General features: G+C 38.1%; 1 protein-coding gene across 1 annotated transcript in view; it reads right to left on the bottom strand.

The window, feature by feature from the left end:
* MIPOL1 (mirror-image polydactyly 1) overlaps window positions 1-27,875 on the bottom strand; it is a 203,851-nt gene that overhangs the window by 96,304 nt on the left and 79,672 nt on the right. Inside the window, exon 9 of the mRNA XM_068399133.1 lies at window positions 10,970-11,077. Coding sequence (XP_068255234.1) covers window positions 10,970-11,077 — 108 coding nt within the window. The remainder of the gene's footprint in view (window positions 1-10,969; window positions 11,078-27,875) is intronic.

Raw genomic sequence — 27,875 nt, 5'->3', positions numbered from 1 at the left:
AGGAGAGACTTTCAGATTACAGTAAAAAGACAAGTAAGAGCAAACATGTAGCACCTTGAGGCTTCCGAATCAAGGCTAGTCTGCAGCCTTACAACCGTAGTAAGACCTAACGTTTCAGTGTCTTCCTTTACCATCTGTCTCCCTTGTACTCTGAACCATACTTCATATGATCACTTGCATGCAAAATGCTAGGAAAGGGTTCTCCATTTCTGAAGAGAAATTTGGATAAACATACAAAGACCAAAGAGTCTTTTTCAGTAAATACCTAAAATCCTGAAATTTTGATATTGATCCTTCATCCTATTCCTGGTTTCGTCCACCCAAGATCTAAAGTAGATTCTATCTATTCTGAGATGCGTTTCAGATAAGGAGGTCATGGATGGGTCAGAGTCAGACCTTTGCTATTTAATGACCCTGTAGCTTGCCTTTTGCACAAGAGCTTAGGTTACTACCTTTTACAAATTTTATTGTAGGACAAAAAACCTGACATGTCATCATGCACTCAGGCTCAAGATTTTGTTTACAGTTGTTGCTCAAACAAAAGAGGATCATTTCCCTTGCGGCATAAAAAATGAAGGGTGTGCAGTAAGACGCTGAAAAAATGATTGAAAATTAAGATTTACCACACTTTCTTTCTGCATGTATGAATAACAGTTTTCATACGAAGAAAGAAACAAGATTTATGAATAAAAAATAATACATAACAATGACATCACTCCTCTTCATTCATTAAATCTGATATCTTGTGTCCAGCATAATTTAATACTTGATACCTCTGAGAAAGGAAAAACTTAACTTGGCTAAATACTTTTGACACTTCCTTTGTTTTATTACGGTATGATGCTGATAGACACTTTGAAAACTATGCCAGTGAAGATTAAAGATGGTATTATTAATAGAAACTAATGCTAAGGGCTTCTTTAAACATTGCAGAAAACAGTTACTATTTTATGTACAAAATGGCTTCAGATTTAGAATCTCTTAACTAAGTTTGAAAATATGTTTTCTAATATCAGAAAGTGGCAAGTGAAGGAAGGAGTCCTAGATTACTTACAGTAAGTCTGATACATTAGGCTTCATGTTTGTTTTACAATCAGATTAACATGTGCCCTTTGTTCCTGATCCATGTAATCCCAAAATGAAGCTCCATACCAATGGGAAAGTAAAAGAATTTTTTTTTATAGATGTTTGAAGTGCAGCAATATGACACCTCCTCGGACGTTACAAAAGCTCACAGTAGTACTGCTATTGACGTGTTACTGGGCAGAAGAGGAAGTAAAAATGAATCCATGACTGAGGTGATAAACAATACCATTGGAGATGGCAACAAAACTTATCATTACAGTTAGAGTTTTTGTTTTTATAAGAACTCACTGTTCCATATAAGTAGCTTTTCTAACGATTGTGGTTTCTACAGTATGTTTTGCTTATGTATCAGATTCTATGATTCTAATTTACAAGATACTGATGAATTTCAATGTATTTTAGAACACACCAGTTTTTTGGTGTGTTCTAAATGCCATTGGTTTAAGGCATGGGTGTCACCTCTATGAAGATAAGGAGTGAAGGAGCAGGTAGCAGACAGTTTTTTATCTGGCCACAGGATGTCTGCACAGTTTGTTCTATCTTCTACAACTTCAGAACGTTTGTTTATTTCAGGATATGTATTTCTAGAATACATATATCTGAGATCTGCCCCAGGCCCATAAAGTATTCCAGTTTTGAGGTCCTTTAACAGAGTTTATAAAAAAACCTAAATATGCTGCAGAACGTTTACAATTAAAACAAAGTGTCCTTGAAACTGGAAGGCTAAGTGGCAGCGTCACTGAACAAGGAAGGAACTTCCAGGAAGTCACTCAGATGCCTATCAAATGAATCAACCACACAAAGTGGAAACCATCCTGTTAGAAGGAAAAACAGGTGTGTGAAAATGCAAAGTATTTGTAAAATGCGAAGTTAATATAATATGTGCAGATGCACAGTTACAGAATGGTTAAATGAAAAACATGGATGAGAGGGCCTTGTCAACAGGAAGTTCATGGTCACAGAAGCCTATTACCATGCTTTCATTCTTTGCATACCAAAAGTGAGGATGTGGAAGCAGCCTAGATGACTGTGAGAATGATAATCCAGATTTAGAATAACCTGAAACCAAAATATTGCATTCCAAGGACTTGCTGCATTCATCAGAAATAATACTTCTGCTAATCGGAAGTAGTAACACTGACTGACCTCATGGGAAGACAATTTCCACCTATGAAATGGAAACCAAAAATAAAAGACTCAGCCAAAGTGTTTGAATGACCACATCATCCCCAATGACAAGGGGACGTTTATAGTATATACAAAGAGTCTGTTGATGTTTAAGATTGTCAAGAGTAATCTGGTACCAAGAGAGATTTGAAGGCTGTCAAATAAAAAGCAACAGACCTCCAAGGAATTTTTAGTGGAGCAGATGAAAGCTGACATCAAACACAAAGTGTGAATGAGTAATGAATTCCGTATAGAACTGAATCAAAGTTCAATAAATATATCTGCTTTGGTTAAGAGATATTTAGCATCTGTTAACAGGAGAGAAGGAAGACTTACACTCCTCGGGCAAGGTGAACAACATCTTTTAGCCTAGATGCTGTTTGTTCAGTCTATCAAGACACATCCAGTGCCATTCTTGTGCAGCTGTTTACAGGCAATATGAAGCATGCTAAAATTCCTTACGACATACAGTGCTCTAGAGAAGCATAATTAATTAGACAGGTACAACCCTTCTCAGGATCATTTTCAGGATAAATGTTGTTCTGCCAATAAACGTTCACTTTCGCCCATATATTACTTTGCTTTGAAACGATTCTGAAACACTTGAGGTCATAGTAAGAAACACCACTTCTTGGTCTTCTTTCATTTGAACAGAGTCCAAGAAATGCTGAGTAACTGCCATGCAGAGAACACCATACACACAGGGCTGCCATGCCAGACAGTGAAAGGACAGCCTGACAGATACAGGAAGGTGGCATGGCCAGTGCAACTGAGGAAGCAAAGACGAGAACTTGGGTATGTCTATTTGTTGCCTTCAATTTGAAAACAACCGAAGGCTTGAACGAGTTCAAAATTCTGGCCTGCAGTGATGCTTAATGAACCAAGAGCAGTACAAACAGCCCTGCCGCCTATCCACACAGCCACTTAATGACATCACAAGCTGACCACTGAAAATCATGCAACTACTGATGTTACCAAGCATCATTTCTCTTAACTTCCAGGTAGATGTTTCATATAAACCATATTTATCAGACTCTGGAAGCCTGGGTTTCTAAAGGGACTCTGGAGAACTTCACTCCCAGTGAAGGGCAAGTGTCTCATCTCATAATTTATTTCCTGTGTTTTCCATCAGGAGAAAAGATTGTATTACTTGCTTATGGCACATTTAAGCAATTATTTTAACTTCTAACTCCCTATACAAATTAAGATATTTTTGGTCAATGAATACAAACATCTATCAGTGCTAAAACATTAATTACCAGATGGGAGCAGACTGTCACTAAGAATGTTGTTGTCACTCATGAACAGCTATTCTGTCAAGATCTGCATAACTAAATAAAGCCTACCAGTCTGGATGGCTACAAAAAACAATTAACAAAACTGGCCACTGAAAGTGATACTAGTAGATAAAATTTCTGAACTTAGCTTTTTGATTTATGGTCAAATACATGTGCCAAATTAGTAACTTCCTGCCTATAGGAAGCAAACTGTTACTCTCCTAAATATATGACAGCAAATGAAGGAGAAATCCCTGTCTGAGGATCTCCAGACCTGAACTGACCAGAGGACCAGGTTATGACATCTGGCTCAAAGGAACAATTGGGTCCAAGGAAACTTCATATGACTGCTTTAAAGACCACTCGACCAGTGCTCACATTTTTTTCCACTGGGATTGAGCGGCAATGTTGGTCACTGTAGGATTATACAAGCTACTTTCTCCCTCTCCATACATACAGATAACAGGGTGGGTTGTCAGAAGTCTGTAGCAATAGCTTTTGGAGACACTGCAACGTAAGCAGAAAGGAATGCAGAAAATTAATAAATATTGAAGTGGAACATGGACAGAACTATTTCTGCAGGAGCTCTACATGGCCTCATTTTGGTGTTCATTTATGGCATGATGCACCGGCTTACACTGATATCCTTGGAGGTTTACAATACTACTTAATAACACCAGCCATAAAGCGACTAATCATGTTTCTAGCATGGATAAGAGCTGAACAGACTTGGGTCTAACCTCAGTGACACTCTTTAAGACCTTCTGATTAAGTGGTTTTGGGTGCAGCACAACCAAAGGCTCTGTTCAATGCAATTAAGACTGCAAATGTATCTACTCTGTCTGATAAAGTGTCTACAAAGCAGCAACAGAAGAAAAATATTATCCACATCCAGATTGTCAGCAGCATGTTCCAAGTTTTATTAGTTTTTTTATTTCCACCTCCACTATGTACTTAAAAGCAATTCAAGCATTCAAACTTCAGCAACTTCCACTCTAAAAATTAATAGTGATCTCACGTGCATTATGAAAACTTTTACTGACAGGGTAGGAAATCTGTCTCTCATATTGACCAGGCATTTAAATGAGGGCACATACTCCTTTAGGGTAGCTACTGGAGAGTGAAATGAACTCATCCTGGCTTTCTACATCCTGAACCTGACAACTGTTCTGAAAGCAGAAGAGAAGCAGCACCTTCTTAGGAGAAGAAACTGAACTACTGAAATGGCTCTCGCACAAAGTTAGAGATTGCAGCTTACTTTGATAAATCCTCTAGTATTTTATCCCCGTGTAAGTTATTGGACGAATAGCATGAAGAACCTTTCAGGATTAGTTGTAACAACATATTATTTGCTGGAGATAACCTCCAAGAAGCCTGTTAACTATTTCCATTGCTCCTGAAACACTCCTAGTTTCAAAAAAACAGATACAGATCATACGTAAATGCAAGGGCACAGTGTATCTCCTCACACTGAGCAGCAGATCTGCAACTTCCTTCTCCTCCCCTTCTACTTCCACTATGAAGCTGGCATCCCAGTCTTCAACCATACCTATAAATTCATTTGCAAATGTGATAGCAGTCCCTTTTATAGGTAGCAGCACATGACATCCGAAATGAAAAGCCTGATTGCATTAGGGTTAACTCCACAAAGTGAGCTCTCAAGCTGAGCTTTCACAGGTTGATACTCTTGTTAGATGCAGAGGGAACAGTGCATACTGGACAGAGGAATCCCTAGCAAAATGTGATAGAAATGGGTGGATTGTCCAACATATGAATATTGCTGAGTTGCTTCATTTAAAAAAAAACAACCACTCTGAAGTAACCACAATATTTTAAAGCATCTTTTACCAAACAATAACACCATAGCAACAAGTAGATCAATAGCAAGTTTTAAACTCTTTGCAGAATAATGTCTAGTTACTTTGTAGCTAGAAACTGGAGAAAGGTGTAACACCCACTTCACCAGTGAATAACGCAGCTATTAATTTGTTAGCTATAAAATACTGGTAATCAGCAGTCAGTTTCTATCGCTCACACAGCACTGCAGTTAACAACAGTGCAACAGTTGAAATGGCCGAAGTTGGCAGAGCAGTATTCTGGATGTGTCTGGGCCTTGCCACGTTCAAAACTTACGTTCTAGGTTTCTAATAAATCAACTGATCTCTGTTGCCTCATGTAAAATGATTATGAAAGTATTGAAAGGCTTTTCTCTGAGAGTTTTCTAGGATGCAATTAATAACTATAAAAAAATGTAAAAACTGTATGCTGAACTGGAATTTGAATAGAAGAGATGAGATTGGAATCTCTCAGTTTCCCACCACCGGTTCAGGCAAGTTTCCCTGGATTACAGAGCATTTCAAAGTGTGTGGCTCTGTCAGAAACAAATCAGAGGCTTTATAGCCGTAAACCAGCTCTAAACTCATTCAAATGAAGTTCTGAAACTTAGCTCTGAAGCTCTAAACACAAAAACATTACTTAGTTTTTGCAGATAAGGGACACAGCTACTACCTTCTGAAAGAAGCACTTTATTCCATAGTCAATATTCCATGCCTAAATAGCATGAATACTCAATGCTTTTCAACAGTAGCAAACATTTTAAACTTCATGTTAAAGTTTTCTTAATTTTTTTAAGCTCTTATGACATCAGATTCTCCTGGGGTCATGTGCTTCATGGATGATATATTGACTAGTCAGCTGGATTTGGTTTTGCAGTTGGCATTGTCAAGCAGATGGAAAAACGGTTTCTACTCTAAGAATCTGGGAAATTCTGGGAATCAAAACAGAGCTTAATACAATTTATGACAGGCATCAGGAAGTACTTAATTTAAGCCTTTTTCACAGACATCATCACTGGAACAACTACTAAACTGCTATGCGTGGTGGATTTCCTGCCTTTGACGCAATTCTTAAGTGTCAGCAGAAAGCAGATGACATCAGCTACAATTGCTTTATGACACTACTGTAGACAAATTCCTGACAGCTCCTTCAGGTCACTTGCTTGCCTCTGACTCTAAACTTATGATATTCTTAATAAAACCATGGAAGCATTCTACAGAAAATCACAACTAAAAAGATGGCTTAATCAGAAAAACATAAGAAAACAAGCCAATCATAACCAAAGATTAACTTCTTAACAGCTCTGAAGGAGATTAATAACCTTTACAAGCTCTAATGACATCATACTTGGATGGACTAAACTCATTTAGTCACTAAAGGGCACCTGATTTGTGCATCATCATGAAACAGCCCTCCTCGCCATTTTGAGAGTTTGGCTTGGAAGTTAAATTAGTGTGTGTCTCTGGTCTTTAAAGCAGATTAATAGCTGCTTTAAGAAGAATGTACCATCTAACTAAAAATTACAAAATAAATCAGGCCCGTGAAAAAAAAGTCACCTCTCCCTATGTTTCATTTAAATCCAGTTAAACATTTTCCATGATTTTTCACATTAAGATTTTTGTTTCACAAGACTTATTTCCTATTCTTCTTCAACTGAGTGAAGAGGATATTCACACTGGCAAAATCTTTATTTATCTTTAGGAAAATGTATTACTTAAAACTTTGCATTTCAAAACTACACACTACAAACCTAACAACAATAAAAATGGTCCACAACAATATTTGAATACTAACGAAAAAATAGCAATTTTTCAACTTTTCTCTGTTTAACTGAATCGGCTATTTCAGTGTATTGTGGGAATACATTTATCAGAATCAGTAGAGACCAAATGTTAATTATGGAGCCCAACCACAAATGAATAATCTTATGTATAGACCCTGACACTTTAGAACTGCAAAGCACTCTGCAGATCTTATTTTATGAAAATGTACCAAGAGCACAAATGTATAGGCCCTTAGGAAGCAATTATACCTAAAAGAATTATCTATAATTCAATCTGAAATATTATAAGAGATTTTTAAAAATGGTTTCACAAAGGGGAGGATTATTTTATTTTAACTATGGAAATCAGGGCCTACATGATTCTCTGAATGACCTCTGTGCAGTTGTGGGCATTGCCTGGAGGGAAGATTTGAAACTGGCCTTGTCGTTCAATTAATACAATCCCCTATGACCAATAAGAATAATATAAAAATTAGGAGTTCCAGTTTGGCATTGTGGGACTGAATGGCTCACATCACTATAAGGAATGCTTTATGCAATAAATACGTATTAGTAGTACTTGATTTAGAATTTCCATATTTAATGTATGACGAAGATTAGTTAAGAAGAGCTATCCTACCAAAGATGTGCAGATGTTATATTGCACAGTAAGACAAAATGGTACAGTATAGGTCTATACAGCATGCCTTATGTGTCATAAGTTTTATTTGTCACATGATCCTCAGGTTTGGCATGGGAACTGAAAGTGTAAAACCAAAAGTATGCAAGAGTGCTTACATCATCTTCGTGATTTCCAGATCCTGGATCTGGCCGATTTACTGCCACCACACCTCTCCCACAGTCACAATCTGTCTCTCTGCTGCTTTGTCTCACTCGGGAGGCTACGGGCTGCTACTGCCTCAAAGAAGGGTGGCAGTAGCCCTGTGAGCTAATATAACAAAAATAAAGCTGAAAGTTTGCAGCTTATCTTACCTGTTAGATCATACCATCAGTGGAATGAAATAGGTTTCTTGTGGATTGGTCTTACACTTTTTTCTTTCTGAGCAACTCGCTATTGTGAGATGATTTTAAAAAGTAAGAAAGAAACAATACCCGTTGGGTTTTGTTGTTAAGTGTATTTCAGGACCCCATAGAGGTAATGATCTCATCTTTTATCACAAACTTTTATGCCATCCTTAACCTAGCTCATCCTGATTACTGTATTTTTATCCAGTTAAGATTGCAAGTATCCTTGCATCACATCTGATGTTTACACTTCCATTACTCCCTGAAGAAATTCTAAAGAAGATCAAATTCGTCATCTGCCACCTATCACCAGAATACATCTTTTGCCAAACTGAATCAGACAACATTAACGAAGTTTAAGAGAGTAGGCAAAAATAAAGATTTTTTTAAAAAAACTTTCTTAACAGAAACTGTCCTGTATGGACACAGAAGGAATACCTGGACTCCTTCTGCAGGACAGGTGTTTACACCTGAATTAATAGTACATAGTGCAGTTCCCAATTTACACGTGGAGGTGGTTAAAGTAAATGTCGTTCTCTGGATCACGGTGAAAATAAAACCAGTTGTGGTAGTATATAACCCTGCACCACAGAGACAAATGACCTGTCCTATTTCTTTGCAAACAGTCAGATGACCAGAGGGTGATCTGCAGTGGAGAGGAGACAGGAGGGGATTCTTGGGTCTGTACGTGCACTCTGCATGTAGCGCTTAGGATAGCTACTGAGTGTATACAGGAGGCAGGAGGTGGCAGCTTAGAACAAGAGGGTTTCACAGGGAGGTGTGTGCCAAGACCCCAGACCGTGTTACCTGTCAGGGGGCTCCAGCTGGATATTTCTCCCACAGGTAGCTCTGCCGCTAATGGCAGCAGGAGCGCCCCGGCCAGCCACAGCCAGGCCCAAAGCACAGGTCAAACCCACTTCTAAAGGAGTTGCTGACGTGACTTTCTTCCCTACCAGCCAGCCCATATTTTCTAGGCTGTAGCTACACTAAAAAAGAGGTGATAAGCTTTTCATTTACCTGAGTGCTTAGGTCAGGATGAGTGTTCGTATGCTGTATACCAAAACTAACTACTATTGTCAATATTTCATAAAGGCATTTTAAAGTTTTCAAGGTCAGAATTCAACTTGACCCATTGGCCTTTTAAAAAGTACTCCGATGGACCTGTCCTCACTGAAGGCAACAGTAATATGAACTGAGACAAACTCTACAGAGGTATAGTATTAAAAAAAGTTCAACTTCACCAAAAATTGAAAAGCATTCCTTTTTTCTGCTGCAGACTCTCATCTCTAAAAGACTACGACCAATTAACCTCTAACTTTGAAAAATCAAAAAATGACTGTGACAGCCAGAAATTAAATTCTTTAAAGATTATGTGCTAGGAGAGCAATATCAGGCTTAGAATGAAATCCTAGTAACACTCTGAACTATTAAGTCACTTCTTGCTCTGAAAATATAATTATTCTGTAAGCATTATGTCAGGAAATACTACATGTAAAAAGTGTAGTTTCTATAAAACATTTTTGCTTTCTAACAGAAAGACTGTGCATAATATTTTCAATGACACACAAAAAACAAGTCAGCATGCAATTAATGAAAAACAATACTATGTTCAGTAAGTAGCACGCTCAGCAAGCACTAACTTTTAGTGATGCCAGATTCAAAACAATACTATTATTGTGGTCAGAAACAGCCCTGAATGTTTATGATCTCTATTCCTGGTCATCTGAGGATGGATTGCTTTCAGTATTGCACACAAGATTTTGTAATATTCAGCATAGATTCTGATGGCAATTATAAACCCATGGAACATACAGCATTTGTGTGGCACACAGCCTCTCTCTGTTTATTCATTATACTTTTTTTTTTTTTAACTGAGAAATGTCAAACTACACAAGGATTTACCTTAATTCCTATACTTTGCATTGGTCAAGTAGTTACATGACTAATGATGTTTCCTGAATATTAAAAAAAAATTAAAAAGAAGGCAGAGGAAAATCTGCCTATAAATGAGATACGTTTGGATCTTAGTGCCTAAATCAAATGCAGTTTTAAAACGACAACACAGTATCATCAGAGTAACTTCTGTATTTAGATTGTCTCTCTGCTACTCATAAAAGAGATTTTTAAGAATATAGTGGTTGAATAGGTGCGCACGATGCTTGCATGTCTTACCTGGCATAGTCTCTTATTCTGGCTAGCGGTGAGATTGCCGGTTACGTAGCTATCGATTCCACTGACGTTACAATTTCCCTTTCTCAAAGCAGCAATAACCTGTCACTGTACACTGTCCTTTCTCTGACCCTCTCCCGCCTCTCTGCTCATTTTTATTCTTATTGACAAGACTTATTATTCCTCCTCCCAATTCCAAATAGCTATCCTTTTGCAAACAGTAGTATCAACTATGTGGTCACTAGTAGTATAGGTCAACAATGTTATTAATATAGCACACACTGTTGGAAGCAGATCAAACAGCCATGCTTTAAAATATTAGTTTTGCAGAGGTACCGTGAGGCAAACAGTTGCAGTTTTCTTCACGTTATAAAATGTAATATTGCAAACACAGACCCTGAGAATTTAGCGTTAATTACCAGCCCAATAATTTGAAGGATATACTATTTTTTTCTTGTTGTTTTCATACACAAAATAAAACAAAACCATAACAGAAGGGTGCTGTATCTGTGTTTAAAGAAGGGGTTGCTGGCAAACACCATAGCTCACTTCTGCCGAAATGTACACAACTGATATATGCAGCCCAGAAAGCTGGCACCAGGGGCTTACAACCTTAATTTGCCTGCAAGAAGAAATCGAGATTTACCTTCAGAGCACGTTCTTGATTGTTTTCAGCAGTCAGATGTCTCGTGTTGTTTGCTGAAGTCTGGTTCTGCTCTTTCAGATGATGAAGCTCCTGCTCCAGCCGTTTGCACTGCAACGAGGAAAGAATCCCATTAAGGAAAGGAGTGTGGGCATATTTTTTTCAACAAGCCAAATGAATTAACATAAATAACCCCATCACCATTTCTGAAGTAGTGAAAGCATCAGAAAAAAGCAAGTTACAATCCCAGATTAGAGTTACATTTTAAAAATGTGCATCATTATTCAATTTCTTCCTGGTCCAATTGTATGCCAAAAAAAGTTAAGTTTAGTATCAGATAAATACATTTTGCAGAATATTTTAAAAAGTCTTAAAAATGTCGAGTTGAATTTCTGCTCCTAGTTATGCCAATATAAGGCTAGATTTTGGCTTTTATGTATTAAATAAGCAGATATAAAGGAAGCAATACATGCTTTTAGAAAAGCAAGCAAATGAAAGACCCTCCTCTCAAATATAGGACTCAGCCTTTCATTAGAATATACACATTTAATTTTTATACTTGTATTCTTCATGCTAAGAGATTACTCTAATTCCCAAACACACACCACATCTTGAAAGAAAAGAAGTTTTAAGATTGTTTTGTTTAAGTATTTAACTTAATGACAAAGAATGAAAAATTTAACATTTGCTACTCTGTGCATACACACATATACTTCCTGCTGTCAGCCGAACACCTATTTTAAAGATTAAAGATCCACAAATTGTGAGTTAAATTATTTGTAGATCTTTACAATACATCTACATGTATTGTAAGTAGTAAAGTAAAAAACTTTGTAAGTAAAAAACTTCATTGTTTTTTATGGTAACCATAAGAGGTCTTGCCCAGTTACCTTGGTTTGAAAGAGTAATTAGTTGTCAGCAGACAGTTCATTGTCTTATGAAAAAAACCCCTATTTTACAAAAAAAAAAAAAGACAAAACAAAACAGACAAGGTACCAGGAAGACATAGGGAAACCACTGTTAGAACTAGGGGAAAACACAATATTAGCAGGAACATTTTAAAACAGTATATTGCAAGCAAGTAGTTCGGATAACACTACCAAAACCCAAAGCTGATAGACTCTGTTGGAACAAAAGACAATTAACTGATAAAAAGTATTTTAATAAATACTTTCTGAAAACACTAGTAAGAAAGGAATGAGAATTATGATATAATGCCCACATAAGCATTGCTGTCTCAAATGAAAGACCTGGAAACATCAGTCTCTCATGCTATCTTAGTGACTGTGGAAGACACAGAACTGAGCTTCCCATCAAGTCTATACAACTATTCCTGAGCAATTCAGTACGTGTGACAACGAAGCTCATGTCAACTCTAAAAAAAGAAAAACTGTGAAACAGAGAGCTGTAGGACTGCAAAAATTATAACTGAGGTCTAAGTAAAATAAGGAGTACTAAAGGATCTCGAGACAGAAATTTTAAAGACTTACCAATACATACACTTCTGAAACACAAAATAAGTCCTTAACAATATACTGCACATCAGGTATCTAGCTTAGTATATAAAACAGAATGACTCAATCCTATATTTGAATGAATTTTAAATAATTGTAGGTGTCCAACAGTACTATTAAAAAATTCAATTCACATATCTGTTGTTGTATTTTATTACTCCTGTTAGAAATCTGGGCTCATTTCTAATAGGATTACTTATTTTAAAGGCAGCAAATCTCTCCGGCATAGTGCATTCTCTCAGTGTCTGTTGTAAAGTTCCTTAATGCACAGTTTCATTTTTATTGCATGAAAAAGAGATAAAGACACTTTCCCATAAAATACAAAAACACAGAAAAAATGTTAAGATGCATTTCATTGCAAATATTTTCACAGACTTGAGACTTTTAATGTCTGTGTTTATCTCTCTCACACACACACAAAATCACAAGTCATAGAATCACAGCTGTAATTCTTTTTCCATGTCCAGCATGAAAATTACGTGTCTGCAGACATGAAGGTGCTAATAAAACTATTGAAGAACTAAACCCAGATTATGCATGTTTTTTCTCTAGCAGCCTTTTTTTTCTCTAGCATACATGATCTAAACACCATTTAAAAAAATAAAATCAATCTACTACTTCAGGCATTATTATGACACTTTACACATTACGTCATGCAAGATCAGCAGGCCTCTCACTTTTCTGCTTTGCCAACACTCTTCTTCAAAACAGTGCTTTGGAATGCCTAATTTGACTACAGCACAGGTTTCTTACAGTAAATATTATTTAAAAGGTCAAAATCTATATACCTTTAAAAAATGAATTTATATTCATGCTAATCTCTTGATTCTGAAAGAGAAGTGAAAACACTTCTGCTCTTCCGAAAGAGAGCAAAACCTAGCTACAGTACCATACGGAAAAAGATCTTGATGTACAAGGCAGGTTGCACAACTAAGGGCATGGGTGCAATCTTTTTCTGCTCTGCACTTCACTCCTGTGAAGACAGGACAGTGAAATAAACAGCAGCAGTGGGACTCTGGTATCATGCAGCATACAAAGCATGTACAATAAAGATGCAACACAAGTAACATAAAACAGATGGACCTCCCTATCGAGTCAACTTTGACATGATTACATGCACAGCAATCTTGGTAGCGTTTTGGAATTAATCTTTAATTTCGTTTTAACTAAGAATGTTGGTACCTGAAAAAAACTAGGCATATTCAACCAACATACTGCTTGATTCCACTTTGAGGGTATCATTGAAAGAAATGGTGATCTAATTTGACCTTTGCACGTAAGTGTCAATATGTTGGAAACAATGTAGTAACAGAAGATGTTCTGAGTTATCAGTCAAAATGTATTTATTCCTAGCTGTCTAGGAAGTAAAATCTTTAATTATCCTGTTTGTGAAAGTATTGTAATAATACTCTTAAATGGCAACATTGTGTATGTCTTACTAAAATTTTATGCTCTACAACACTTTGATACCTGAACTAGTTTTAAAACATTAAAATAGCATTCTAAAAGCAAGCACTCTTTTTTTCACAAGAGCATATGAAATTTCTGTGTACTCTTGCTGTAAAGAAAAGTTTTTAAAATAGAATTTAAAACAATGCAGCCCTTCTACTCATTTGAGCCAACATTTTTTGAATTCTGTGTCATTGGTTATTAGCAAGGTCCAGTAAAAATACATGTTCTTTAGAAGAACATGTGTTTTTATTGGTTCACTCCAGGGCTCTAAAATGCCAACAGCTGCAAGTAAGAAACTGGATTTCCTTCTAAAAACATACATAAAAATACTTTTTGGAGCACAGTGAAAAGACGACATCATCCAATTCAGTACTGGCAAAAAGGAAATGTTGGATATATCCTTTTAAGAAAGGTGAAGGCTAAAGGAACTGTTTAATTTTAAATATTATAAATAAGAATGTCTAAATTCTGTTATCCCAAACTTGTGAAAATTTATACTTGAGAAACCTTCAAACAGAATCCTCTTTAAGTCAGAGACAAAATATTTTGTGCAACACAGGTTGCCTAAACATCTGACCTGAGGTGTAATTGTGCACTTAAATGAAAGTTCCTGTGAATTTAACACTTTATGAAAGACTGGCTGTTAATTGAGAAAACTGCTTCTTTGCCTCAGATACTTTGAGTACATCAAGGAATATGAGAGCTCTGTAGATGGATGTCAAAGAGAATATGCCTTAATCAGAATGCTAAACATTTTGCTAAGTAGAGGATATTACAGCCTCACAAATGGTAACATGTCATTTCATAAAGGTTTCACACAAATAATCCAGGAAGAACTAGCTTCACTGCATGGTCTGCCATGGGCATTCAGAGTTCTGTAGCCAGAGAGGCAATACTGAAGTTATAAGAAAAAAACAACCCAAAAACCCAACCAGAAAGAGGTTTCCTCTTCTTTCAAACCATCATGTTTGTTCTCCTCTCAATATATTTCCCTCAAAAAGTCTCCTACCTTAGCTAGCGTCATGCAGGTGGTAAAGCACTTGTCCGACAGTGAACCTCTTTAATCCTACTCCAAGTGTTCCTTGTGCAACCATCAGTGCCCAACTGTACAGTTTTCACTAGAACATCATCCATTCCCAGCAACAGGCACTCAATCTTCTTTTTAACCACATTTCCACAGTGCAGCCTGGCTGTGCTTTTCTAAATGCACTCAGTCTTTGCAAACAAATACCCCGGTACCCAGCACAGGTTATAGCACAAGCAGTTAAGACACAAAATGAAAAGCAAAGCAGGTACCATACCAAAAGGATAAGAAGAGATTCAGACAGAAAAGAAAAGATAGACAGCAAGTAGACCTGTTCTTCCCTCCCCTCTTCTAATTTAAACCATTACGCTACTGGTGAGCCTTTTTTAACGTGCATCAGCTAACATGATTCAGCAGAATGAGGATGTTTGTGAGAGGCACCGGTTCAATCCGCAGTGGGTGCTGACCCCTTTCAGTGACTGTCCAGGTGGGAGGGTTGAGAATGCCACAGGGAAAATCCAGACAAACTGCAAAAAGGAGCACCTGCTAAAGGGGACACTGATAGAGAGGTCAAGAAGTGGACCAGGAGAATATCACTGAGTAAAGTCCTTGAGGCTCACCCAAAAAAGAGACTATTAAAAGATGGCCCTAGTTCCAGGTACACAAAAGGAATAAATATGGTTTACAATGAATCGAGTATTTCAGAAGATAGAAAAATCAATGCAGACAACCACTTAATAGTGTTTGGCCTTTACTAGAAAATGAGGTTGCATTAACATATCAAACATAACTTTAGCACTTGTATAAACAAATCATTTTTAATGTGCTGTCAGCTTCTCAGCATTTTCTTGTTCAACTTGTACCTATAACATGTTAACACAGTGTTATGGTGCCTGCCATGTCTACACAGATTGATGAGTTACTTTTTGATCGTTACTTAACGTGATTCTTCAGTGAGGTGCTCTGAAAGTAAAAGGTGCAGACATTACACAAGAGTAAAAAACAACTGCAAGCCATTGGAGAAATAGGGACAAAGACGGAACACAGCAAAGCATTAACATCAAGCAGAGCAACCCCCTGCCCCCAACCATTTGGTCCCCATGCATTTGTTTGTATGAAGACAGCACCTATATCCAGAAGTCTCATGCAGAAATGTATTTAACTCTGCGCTACTCACATCGATCAGACTGTTCACGTGCTTTCAAAGAGACATAAATGTTTTGCTACACCAGGGTCCCTGGTTCTCATCTCACTGAACTAGATAGTAATGTCAGGTGCATTACTCATTTTGTATTTCAGCGCACATTTGACCCAGGCAAAGGGTACTGTGACACTCCTTTGCTAAGGAAGCAACAGCTAAAGCTGAATATAACACAAAACTGTAACACTTCCATACTACAAATGCAGTCTTGGTGGCTGTTTAATCCTGTTACATCTATATTTGCTTTTAATATTACTATATAGCATACAATGTTTTCCATTGTCTTTCATTAAAATGAATACAAACTAACCCCTCCCGAACTTACGGCAATATGCTAGGGGAAAAAAAGAGTCAACACATTATGTCATTTATATGCTACGAAAAAAAAGGAATTGATTTGTCTCTGTTCGTACAGATATGAGGGTCAAAGTCTGATGAAACAAATGTACTACGACTAAGATGAGGCCAAATTCTGCACAAAGTTCTTTCCTGAATTCTGAATTACACTTGATTGTCTCATCCAATTAGTACATATAACAGATAGCATTTTATGAAAATATATTTGTTCATCTAGAGTCCTTGTCAAAACCTGCAATGCTTATAATCTTAAGAATCACCACTGGCATAAACACATGACTTCACTGATGAGATTGCTGAACAAAGCAACAGTATGTAGATGGAGGTACCGCAATGTGCTTGCTGTGTTCCTGTACTCTTCCTGAAGCCTAGGCTGTGGGCTGAGTGGGGGCAGGGTGGTGAGGTAGGTGAGTCTTTGGTTTGATCTGATTCCATCCAGTCAGTCTTATGTGATCTCTGTAGTTTAATAATAGATCTTGTACATCACCACAGCCTCCCACAAATAGCTTCATTCTGTCATTAAATTTAAGGTAACATATTTTTATTCAAGTCATACAAAAATCAAAAGTGAGTGCTTAGTCACTTACCACGGGTCAGCCGGTGCATAATTACTTCATTGCATATATCAGAGCCTTCACTTCAAACAGTGAGTACTCTGTCACATTCTGTGGACTTTTATGCATGAAGACCTTGCTGAACTGGGATCTCAGTTACTGAAGTAGTGAGAAATAAAAATAACCTAGTTCCTATTGAAAAACTTGGGAAAATGGTTTATGTCCTCCCAATTATGAGAAAGTAGGAGTCCATCTGAATGGCAGATGAACTATTTTCCAACATGCGTTTTTTCCTTTATCTATTTTAAACAAAATGCTCATCAGCAAAGTAAATGACACAGCATATCTTGATGGAAAATGAACAAATACCATTAAAAGATGAGCTTATGGGATACCAAGATCCTACTATAACACAGCAGAATGCTTTTGGAAGTGATAAATTGTAGTTACATTCTGAAATTAGTTAACACATATTCACTGCAATGGACAACTGAAGTACAAATAATTATTCTAGACACTAAACACAAAAAAAAGAAGAAACATGGCTACTTTTTCACCTGTTATATTTTTTAAGTCCTCACCTGTGGAAATATGAATACAATAAACAACCACGTGAAGCAAACAAAAACAATCCAACTGATTCTTCTCTTAGTTTATTATTTCATTTGCCTTTTCCTACTTCATTTATAATGATCTGCACTTCAGAGTAGCTCCCAACTCAAAGATGCCGAATCCAATGCAAGTGTTCTCAGTTTGACAGCCCTTCTCTCCCCCTCCCCTCAATATTTTTTTTTTTTGAACAGTCTGCCCCTTGTCCCAAATTCATCACAATTTCTGGAGAGGCAAACATCTTGCGCCACTTGGATGCTGCACAACTCTTTCCTTTGCAGACAAAAATAATACCAAAGTCATCCAGTCAAAACACAAACCAACCTTTGGTGTCACTGTGAATTATGTGCTTTGAACTGCAGATGTTTGGAAGCACCTATATTTATATAAATAGATTTTATCCTTTTTCTTCTAAAATAATAATTTTAAAAGAAATAAAGAAATAAATGAGTTTCTACGTAAAAATGACTAGAAGGATTTTTCCATTAAATTATAATTTTGAATTAAGGCTTTCTAACCTCTGAAAGAAAAGACTTTTCTTCAAAGTTCTGGCAAACCATCAACAAATGTGTTTAAATGATTATTTATACAATGCCCAGCAGTTTAGAACTACTGGGATTTCAAGAAAAAGTGCTTTTGTAGAGCTTAGGCCTCAGAAACATATGCATCTTTAAAAATCTATATTCTATTAGTAAGAAAAACACTTAAATGTAAACACTTTTTTTTGCAGCAGTGAAATGGTGTCTTGCTCCATCAGAAGCCACAAAAAGAAATGCATTAAAATACAAATGAAACATTTTTGTCTTCCTTGTCACTATGAGCCAGTTGGAACCTGCAGCATTAAGGCAGATAATATGTTGTATACATGACTTGATTTTCTCCTACCATTCCTTTTCCTTTCTATTTCTGAACACTTCAAAATGTAGCAAAACAAAGCTTTTTTCATTTGAAAAGTTAAAGGAACTGTAAGTGCACAGAAAGACATTCAGAAAATTCAGACAATAAAGTTTAACTGTTTCCACTCTTCATTTTAACAATCCTTACATGTGCAGCTATTCCACAGCACTGAGTAGCCCCGTGATACTCACCCACCTAACTCCATTCTCTATATATTCTTACACTTCCTTTCAGTGATGACATTTCAAAGATCAAGATAAGCTTGATCTACTTCTCATAGAGCTCAGCACACACAGGCTTTCCTAATCAATCACACTCATTACAACAAGGTGTGCAAGAAGAAGAAGAGAAAGGAAAACGTGATGTTCTCAAGCTATATGTGATTCACAGGTTATTCAAGCAGGGTTCCTGTGCTGGCGATGCCACTGGACTACCATGGCCCTGCTAACAGAGGGTTGCTGATAGACTCCTGATCTGCAGGAGGAAACTTAACACCACGAGCTGCTGAAGCCACATAATGGGTCACCTTCAGGGTTTCCTGTATCCATTGCATATAAGTTACCAATCTTACCTCACCTCTGATCCATTCTTTATAGTAGTTTCTAACCAGAACATAAACCCAGTAACCAGGAGTCAGACATTTAATCATGAGGCTGTACTGGGTCTGAAATTAAGGAAAAATGCATTCGACTAACCTAAGAGTATTTTTTTTCCTATTTGCCTGTCATATATAAATAAGTGACTTCTGTTTTACATGGAAGTCACATTATTAATTCAATTTTTTAATTTCATGCCGATAAGTCTAATAAATAATGTATAAACTAAGCATGTAAGCTGATGAGAGTACACGAGGTTAGTATGCTTGCTCGCACACACGTCCCACTGCAGAGTTGTAGAAACACTAGAAACTGGCATAGTACAATGAACTTCATACAGTTCGCATGTCAGTGTGTTATATTGAAAAGCAAAGGAAATTACCAATACGCCCAAATAATTCAGAAAATGGAAAATACGAATTAAAATTTTATCATGAGGAAAAGATAATTCAAGAGTCAAGATTCTCTTTAAAAAGCAATGACAAAAAATTTTAAAAAGTAAATCTTTATTAGCTAAATTCTAAATCACTGAATAAAGGTCTGTAAGTACAATAATACTTAGACTAGGATCAGTTTTACTTTCAATGCATGACAGCAATTCCAGCATACAGATTCAAGAGACTATTTCAGAGTAGAAACTTTTGCATAGAAAATAATTCAGAGTAACTAACCTCAAATCTTTAAAAGCATTTAAAGAATAAAATTGCACAACACCAAAGAGGTCTTGGAATAAATTTGCCAATAAAGCAGGGCATGTATTAGCATACCACTTATAAGAGAATCAGGACTGAAATACCCTACTGACTACCTGAAATAATTTCTACCCTGGTTGAGTAGTAAGGAGTACTGCAAGAAAGGTCCCAAAGCAGCCAGTCAGAGCAGCTGAATATCAAAATACTATTCTGATCTTCTTTTACTTATGGTCTTAGTATCTATTTTCCAAGTCAATGCAACTCCCACATACTCATTTACACACTATTTTGCAAGGCAGCTTTGGTCATTCTAAACTCCATTGCTAACTACTGTGCAATTTGTTAGCATGCTGACCTGTAATATTATGAAATAGGCTACTCAGTTTCAATACTTAGTAAATGCATATAACCTAATATACCACTGAGTTTTTGACTTCAGTTAGACAGGGAGATTTCTCAGTAGCCAGCCACCTCTTCATCACATGGGCTCAAAAAACAATCAGGTTTTATTCCTGCGGATTTGTAGATCCTACACACGTTCTTTCTGACACAGAAATATAATCACAGAATCACAGAATGGTTGAGGTTGGAAGGGACCTCTGGAGGTTATCATCTTCCCCAATCTTCCTTCTCAAGTAGGGCCACCTAAAGCCAGTTGCCCAGGACCGTGCCTAGATGGTTTTTGAATATCTCTAATGAGGGAGACTATAAAAGGCCTGCAAAAGACTATGTATACCTAATAAATGGAAGGAACACAAATTTCAGAAAACCATGATAGCCATCATTTTTTACTAGCTCTTTTACTTTTTTATTTCTCCTCCTTCATTGTTGAAAGGAGGAAACATAAGTCTTCCCTCTCCAGTTTCTTTAGTCTCTCCCTCCTTCAAATGCAGCATCTTTCCTCCTTTCTTTTGCACCACAGAATGTACACACACTCTAATTCTCAATTTTCATCTTGGCCTGTGTGAGGTCCATTCCAGTGCACTGTCTGATTTTTGTCTACATTTTTGCTTCATCTTGTTCCCATAAATATTTTTATTATATGATTCTTCTCAATAACTCTTCTTTAATTATACAAGTGTTTGGTGACGTTATAACTTTGACAAACATTGACTAATCACTTTTTCAAATGCTTAAATGAAGTTAGTAAATAGGACTTTCTTGTTTTAAGGGATGAGAAATTAGCACAGAAAGTTTAAGAAGTTTAATCAACTGACAAGATCATGTCAGAACTGGGATTACTACACCCAAAACCTTTGCTTTACTGACTCCATCAAATGATACAGAGCTATTGCTTCCTGTGTCCACGTGTTTTTCTGGCTCCTCAGAAGAGTAGTCAGTTCCATTACAACCAGATGGCCCGTGGCCAAGAGACAGCTTGTCAAACACCTGACACAACACACCATGACAGATAGCTGATAATTGGTTTTGTTTAAAGCCTTTCCTCCACCCCCAGTTAATAATCTGCAGTGTTAGTACTCAAAAAACATATATAGTAGAAAGGATGTATTGAAGGTGTGAAAGGTGTATGAAAAAGGGAAATTTTAGAAAGAAACATTCACAGCCTGGTCTTCCAACTAGATCTAGAAATTAAGAATGTGGTTCTCAGATATATGCAAGGCACTCAGCTGCTGACAGAGGTATGCTTTTAGAAAGTGTAACCTTGTTTAATTGAACATAACCAATATTATTTGACAAGAAAACAAAACTTGGAAAAAAATCTGTCATTCTAATGAGCTGGTTTTCAAATAATCTTCAATGGATTTTTCTTAAAATCCATACACAAACAAGACTACTGCCTAAACGTTAAGTTGGCCTTTACTGCACAAAAGGACAGGAATACTTTTGGTCCATTTTTAAATATCATCACATTATTCAAGAAAACAGTATCATGGACCACTGTATAGAAGCCACAGTTTTTTAATCTCTTTATTCAGATATTGCAATCATGGGATTGCAGGTGTTCCTCGTAGTACACACTATCTGTTTGTCCTGATAAACACTGTACTCTCAATTGAGCCATCAGTTGCTTAAGTGGCAGTTCTTTGATTTTTTTTTGTGTAATGTGTTCTCCCAAAACTTTTTTAATGTGTAATAAAAGCTAATTTAAACTAGAGATTATAACAAACTAAACCAGCTAACTAGGTAGGTGAAAGCACAAAGCTCTGCAGATATGTCAGGGACAAGAAACACTTTTTGAATAAATGACTTGAATGAGTAGTATTTGCTCTTTCTCCATGGAAGCAACATGCTTTTTTAGGAAACTTTGATACTAAAGATCACAACAATCTGAAAGCAATATTAATATATCAGTGTTTTAACAGTCTGAGAATAAGTGTGAAAATGGAGTAACTAATTATAAATCTTCAAATATTGCTGTGAAATCAGTTTCTTTCTCACCAATACAGAGATCTAGATAACAGCAAATATATAAAATCTATATTTCAGACGTCTTTTCAAATTTGCTCATATGCACTGAAAAGTGGAATAAAAATATTATAAAAAACTCAAGAAATTAATCAGCTTTGCACAAGCTTAAAATGAATCATACCTAGAAGACAATGACACCCCACAAAGAAATGTTTAAGAAAGTAAACAAAAACTCTGCAAAACTAAAACAAAAACACACATTTGGAAATTATGTATTGCTCAGCTTCAGTAATACTGAGAAATGTCTGCATGATTTTGGTACATGACTAAGACTTTTCAAATATTTAGTGGTTGAATCTGAAGATTTTACCTCTGTAACAAAATTTAGTTTTAGCTTCACTGAAGTGTTTTACAGGGATTGATGTGACTAGGTACCCAAATAGATTCACACTTCTCAAGAGGACTGACGATGCAGCTTTGAATTAACAACCACCTAAAAGCTTTCAGATATGTTACTGAAAAGCAGAAACGCTTAAACCTAAAACCAGCCACCTTTGACACGTGCAATTACCATCATTGCTCTGATCCAACTCAAAGCTTCCTGGCACTTCCATCCCTCATGTGTAGAGGGTAGGACACCCTAAGCAGAAAAAAAATAAGAAAAACACAAAGAGAGAAGAATGTTATGACAACTTCTGAAAGCAAAGTGATGGGCCTGTCTGCTAAAACAAACAAAATGAGTAAATGCATGACTACTGCTGAGAAGTATCTGGATACCATAGAAAACAACACATACGACATAAAGGACATGAAATGAGACACACAGCTGCTGGCTAGCCCTACAGTAGAAAACAGGCTGATATGACTATTTAGCACAAGATATTAACAAGGATTTTGCTGTTTCTTCTGGGAGGCTGGCACTGGATTCTTTCATTTTCACAGTGAGATTTTCAAGACTACTTTTGCAAACTGAGATTAAGTTAAAGTCCTAATATTTTGGCTGTCAACTGGACCTGAAGCAATGAGGATGAAAAATTGCTTGCAGATTGAGAAAGAATACTGTCTCAAAGCTACAGAGGATGAAGGAGGTAAACTCACAGAGAGGGACAGTGTTCACTCCTGTCCTGAACAGAACCCAGCAGAGCTCTTTCAGGCAAAGAGAAGTGAAATCTATTCCTGACGTTGCTGGGATCTGTAATAGAATCTCTGTCTAAGGTATGAAATTCCTCATCATCATTACAATATGACTTGGAAGGAAATCTTACCTGTTGGTGACAAGTCATCTCGTGAGACAACTAGGAGCAAAGTGTTCATAGCCATTCTCTGATACAGAGCTTTACCTTGTTTTTGGGGTTTTATCTAAACTTTGGTAACACTTCTGCAGATAGTGAGGCCTCCCATCCCCCTAGGGTGAAATCGGTGTGCTCAGCTCGCTCCCTGAAATGCCTGTACACCAATGCACGCAGCATGGGGAATAAACAGGAGGAGTTGGAAATCCGTGTTCAGTTGGGGGGCTATGATCTAGTGGCAATTACAGACACTTGGTGGGACACCTCGCATGACTGGAATGTGGTCATGGATGGCTACATCCTGTTCAGGAAAAACAGACCACTAAGGAGAGGTGGTGGAGTTGCTCTTTATGTGAGTGAGCAGCTAGAATGTATTGAGTTCTGTCCAGGGGCGGATCAGGAGCGAGTTGAGAGTTTGTGGGTGCGAATTAAGGGGCAGGCTGGCAGGGGTGATACTGTTGTGGGTGTCTATTACAGGCCACCGGATCAGGATGAGGAGGGTGATGAGGCCTTCTACAGGCAGCTGAGAGCAGTCTCTCAATTACAGGGCCTGGTTGTCATGGGGGATTTCAACTACCCTGATATTTGCTGGGAGGCCTACTCAGCCAGCCATCCTCAGTCCAGGAGCTTCCTCCAGTGCATTGATGATAACTTTCTGATGCAAATGGTGGATGAGCCAACTAGGAGAGGAGCGCTGCTGGATCTTGTTCGCGCTAACAAGGAGGGTCTGGTTGAAGCGGTGAAGGTTGAGGGCAGCCTTGGTTGTAGCGACCATGAGATGGTAGAGTTCAGGATCTCATGTGGCAGGAACAGAATAGCTAGCAGAATCACAACCCTGGACTTCAGGAGGGCCAACTTTGGCCTTTTCAAGCAATTGCTAGGGGAAATCCCATGGGACAGGGTATTAGAAGGTAAGGGGGCTCAAGATAGTTGGTTAGCATTCAAGGACTGCTTCTTCCAAGTTCAAGATCAGAGCATCCCAGCAGGTAGGAAGTCAAGGAAGGGTACCAGGAGACCTGCATGGTTAAACAGGGAACTGTTGGGCAAACTCAAGTGGAAGAAGAGAGTGTACAGATCATGGAAGGAGGGGCTGGCCACTTGGGAGGAATGTCTGGTCTGTTGTCAGAGCATGTAGGGAGGCAACTAGGAAAGCTAAGGCCTCCTTGGAATTAAACCTTGCAAGAGAGGTCAAGGACAACAGAAAGGGCTTCTTCAAATACATTGCAGGTAAAACCAACACTAGAGGCAATGTAGGCCCACTGATGAATGAGGTGGGTGCCCTGGAGACAGAGGATAAAAAGAAGGCGGAGTTACTGAATGCCTTCTTTGCCTCTGTCTATACTGCTGGAGGCTGTCCGGAGGAGCCCCGGACCCCTGAGGCCTCAGAAGAAGTCAGGATAGAGGAGGAGTCTGTCTTGGTTGATGAAGGCTGGGTCAGGGACAAATTAAGCAACCTGGACGTCCATAAATCCATGGGCCCTGATGGGATGCACCCGCGGGTGCTGAGGGAGCTGGCGGAAGTCATTGATAGGCCACTCTCCATCATCTTTGCTAAGTCATGGGCAACAGGAGAGGTGCCTGAGGACTGGAGGAAAGCGAATGTCACTCCAGTCTTCAAAAAGGGCAAGAAGGAGGACCCGGGTAACTATAGACCAGTCAGCCTCACCTCCATCCCTGGAAAGGTAATGGAACAACTTGTCCTTGCTGCTGTCTCTAGGCACATCAAGGATAGGGGGATCATTAGGGGCAGTCAACATGGCTTCACCAACGGGAAGTCATGCTTAACCAACCTGATAGCCTTTTATGAGGACATAACCCGGTGGACAGATGATGGTAAAGCTGTGGATGTGGTCTATCTCGATTTCAGTAAAGCGTTTGACACGGTCTCCCACAGCATCCTCGCAGCTAAACTGGGGAAGTGTGGTCTGGATGATCGGGTAGTGAGGTGGATTGTGAACTGGCTGAAGGAAAGAAGCCAGAGAGTGGTGGTCAATGGGACAGAGTCCAGTTGGAGGCCTGTGTCTAGCAGAGTCCCTCAAGGGTTGGTACTGGGACCAGTTCTATTCAATATAGTCATTAATGACTTGGATGAGGGAATAGAGTGCACTGTCAGCAAGTTCGCTGATGACACAAAACTGGGAGGAGTGGCTGACACACCGGAAGGCTGCGCAGCCATTCAGAGGGACCTAGACAGGCTGGAGAGTTGGGCGGGGAGAAATTTAATGAAATATAACAAGGGCAAGTGTAGAGTCCTGCATCTGGGCAAGAACAACCCCATGTATGAGTACAAGTTGGGGACAGACCTGTTGGAGAGCAGCGTAGGGGAAAGGGACCTGGGGGTCCTAGTGGACAGCAGGATGACCATGAACCAGCAATGTGCCCTTGTGGCCAAGAAGGCCAATGGCATCCTGGGGTGGATTAGAAGGGGTGTGGTTAGCAGGTCAAGAGAGGTTCTCCTCCCCCTCTACTCTGCCCTGGTGAGGCCGCATCTGGAGTATTGTGTCCACTTCTGGGCCCCTCAGTTCAAGAAGGACAGGGAACTGCTAGAGAGAGTCCAGCGCAGAGCCACGAAGATGATTAAGGGAGTGGAACATCTCCCTTATGAGGAGAGGCTGAGGGAGCTGGGTCTCTTTAGCTTGGAGAAGAGGAGACTGAGGGGTGACCTCATTAATGTTTCTAAATATGTCAAGGGCAAGTGTCATGAGGATGGAGCCAGGCTCTTCTCAGTGACATCCATTGACAGGACAAGGGGCAATGGGTGCAAGCTGGAACACAGGAGGTTCCACATAAATATGAGGAAAAACTTCTTTACGGTGAGGGTAACCAAACACTGGAACAGGCTGCCCAGAGAGGTTGTGGAGTCTCCTTCTCTGGAGACTTTCAAAACCCGCTTGGATGCGTTCCTCTGTGATATGATCCAGGTAATCCTGCTCCGTCAGGGGGATTGGACTAGATGATCTTTCGAGATCCCTTCCAGTTCCTAACATTCTGTGATTCTGTGATAGCAGAGAAAGGTGTTACAGCTAATTAAGAAATAAGCAACTCAGCATAACTGAAAGATGACGAGTAACTGTAGCAGAACTTTGGTTAATATACTTAGATTTACATGTTTATAGCCGCTAATTCATTAACAAGAGATAGTTATCAATTGTATGTTATCAACAATTTAAAGTATACATTCAGAAGCATCACTGCTGATCAGCCTGAATCAATACATTACACCAATGAAATATCCTGTAGTTTGGCACTTGTATTCTGTATTTCTGCTAAGAACTCCAGAATTGCAAAAAGTTGTCATACTTTTATGATCCAATACTTCTCTTCATCCACAGTTAAATTTGTTTGGTTATAGCTAAAAGTATGATACTTTTTACACAATCACAGCTTCTTAAGGGCTTTTAAGTATTTCTACGTATTTGAATTGTGTCATTTAAAAAAGCATTTTCAGTACAAAAGTAAACTATAAATCAGAATACGGTATTTTGTAGTGACTTTGTGTACACCCACAGCGTACTCCACAATAAATACTTTGAAAACACTACTAAAAAGCATGACAACACAACGTTAACATCAGAAAGCATTAACAAATTCCCTGACAACAGCATCTTACAATCACATGCAGACCACACGCAATAAGAAAGCCTGTCCTTCATTTGCAATAGAGGGTAAAGGAAGCTAATTTTTTCTCGTTCTCAAGCAACTTAGCTTGAAAAATAATTAACAGTGAATAAACATAACAAGGAAAAGAGGGTAAATCCTAGATACTCACCATCTGAAGCACGAAACAATAAAGCCATACAACAAACAAACGCAGGCCTACTTGGTGAATGAGATAAGTTAACGCTACTGTGAAATCTTTCTTTCATAAAGAGAATATTGATTGATTTTCTTGTTCCACTTTTTTTGCCAGGGCCACTACATACTTCAGTCCAGAACATGTGAAATAACCTGGGGACCTCCAGGAATTGATTAATGTCTTCACCGCCAAAAAAAAGGTCACAATGTCCAGACCAAAGCAAGAAGGAAAATTGCTGTTGTGCTAATTGTTACCTGTTCGTTTAAAAACAATTAAACATCTAGAAAGAAACTGAAATAACAAAAATGTTTATTAAGTGCTACATTTCCTTCACAATCATCTACCATTTTGTTGAAAATGAGTAATCAGCTTATCGTCATTACAATAATATTTCCTTACATCCTCTGTTACTGTAAGACCTGAACTTCCCTACGCACCACCTCTCTTTACAGCTTAACACACATGTTGAATCATAAGGATGACTGTGGAGGGTATTGCAATGCTAGAAGATAGGTCAGTATTTCACTTTAGGGACTCTGGGAAAAAAAAAGAAAGAAA

This window comes from Nyctibius grandis, chromosome 4 (genome assembly GCF_013368605.1).
Source record: "Nyctibius grandis isolate bNycGra1 chromosome 4, bNycGra1.pri, whole genome shotgun sequence".
NCBI classification, from domain to species: Eukaryota; Metazoa; Chordata; class Aves; order Nyctibiiformes; family Nyctibiidae; genus Nyctibius; species Nyctibius grandis.
Note: the sequence above shows the minus strand (reverse complement) of the source record. Positions and strands in the feature narration are given on the sequence as shown.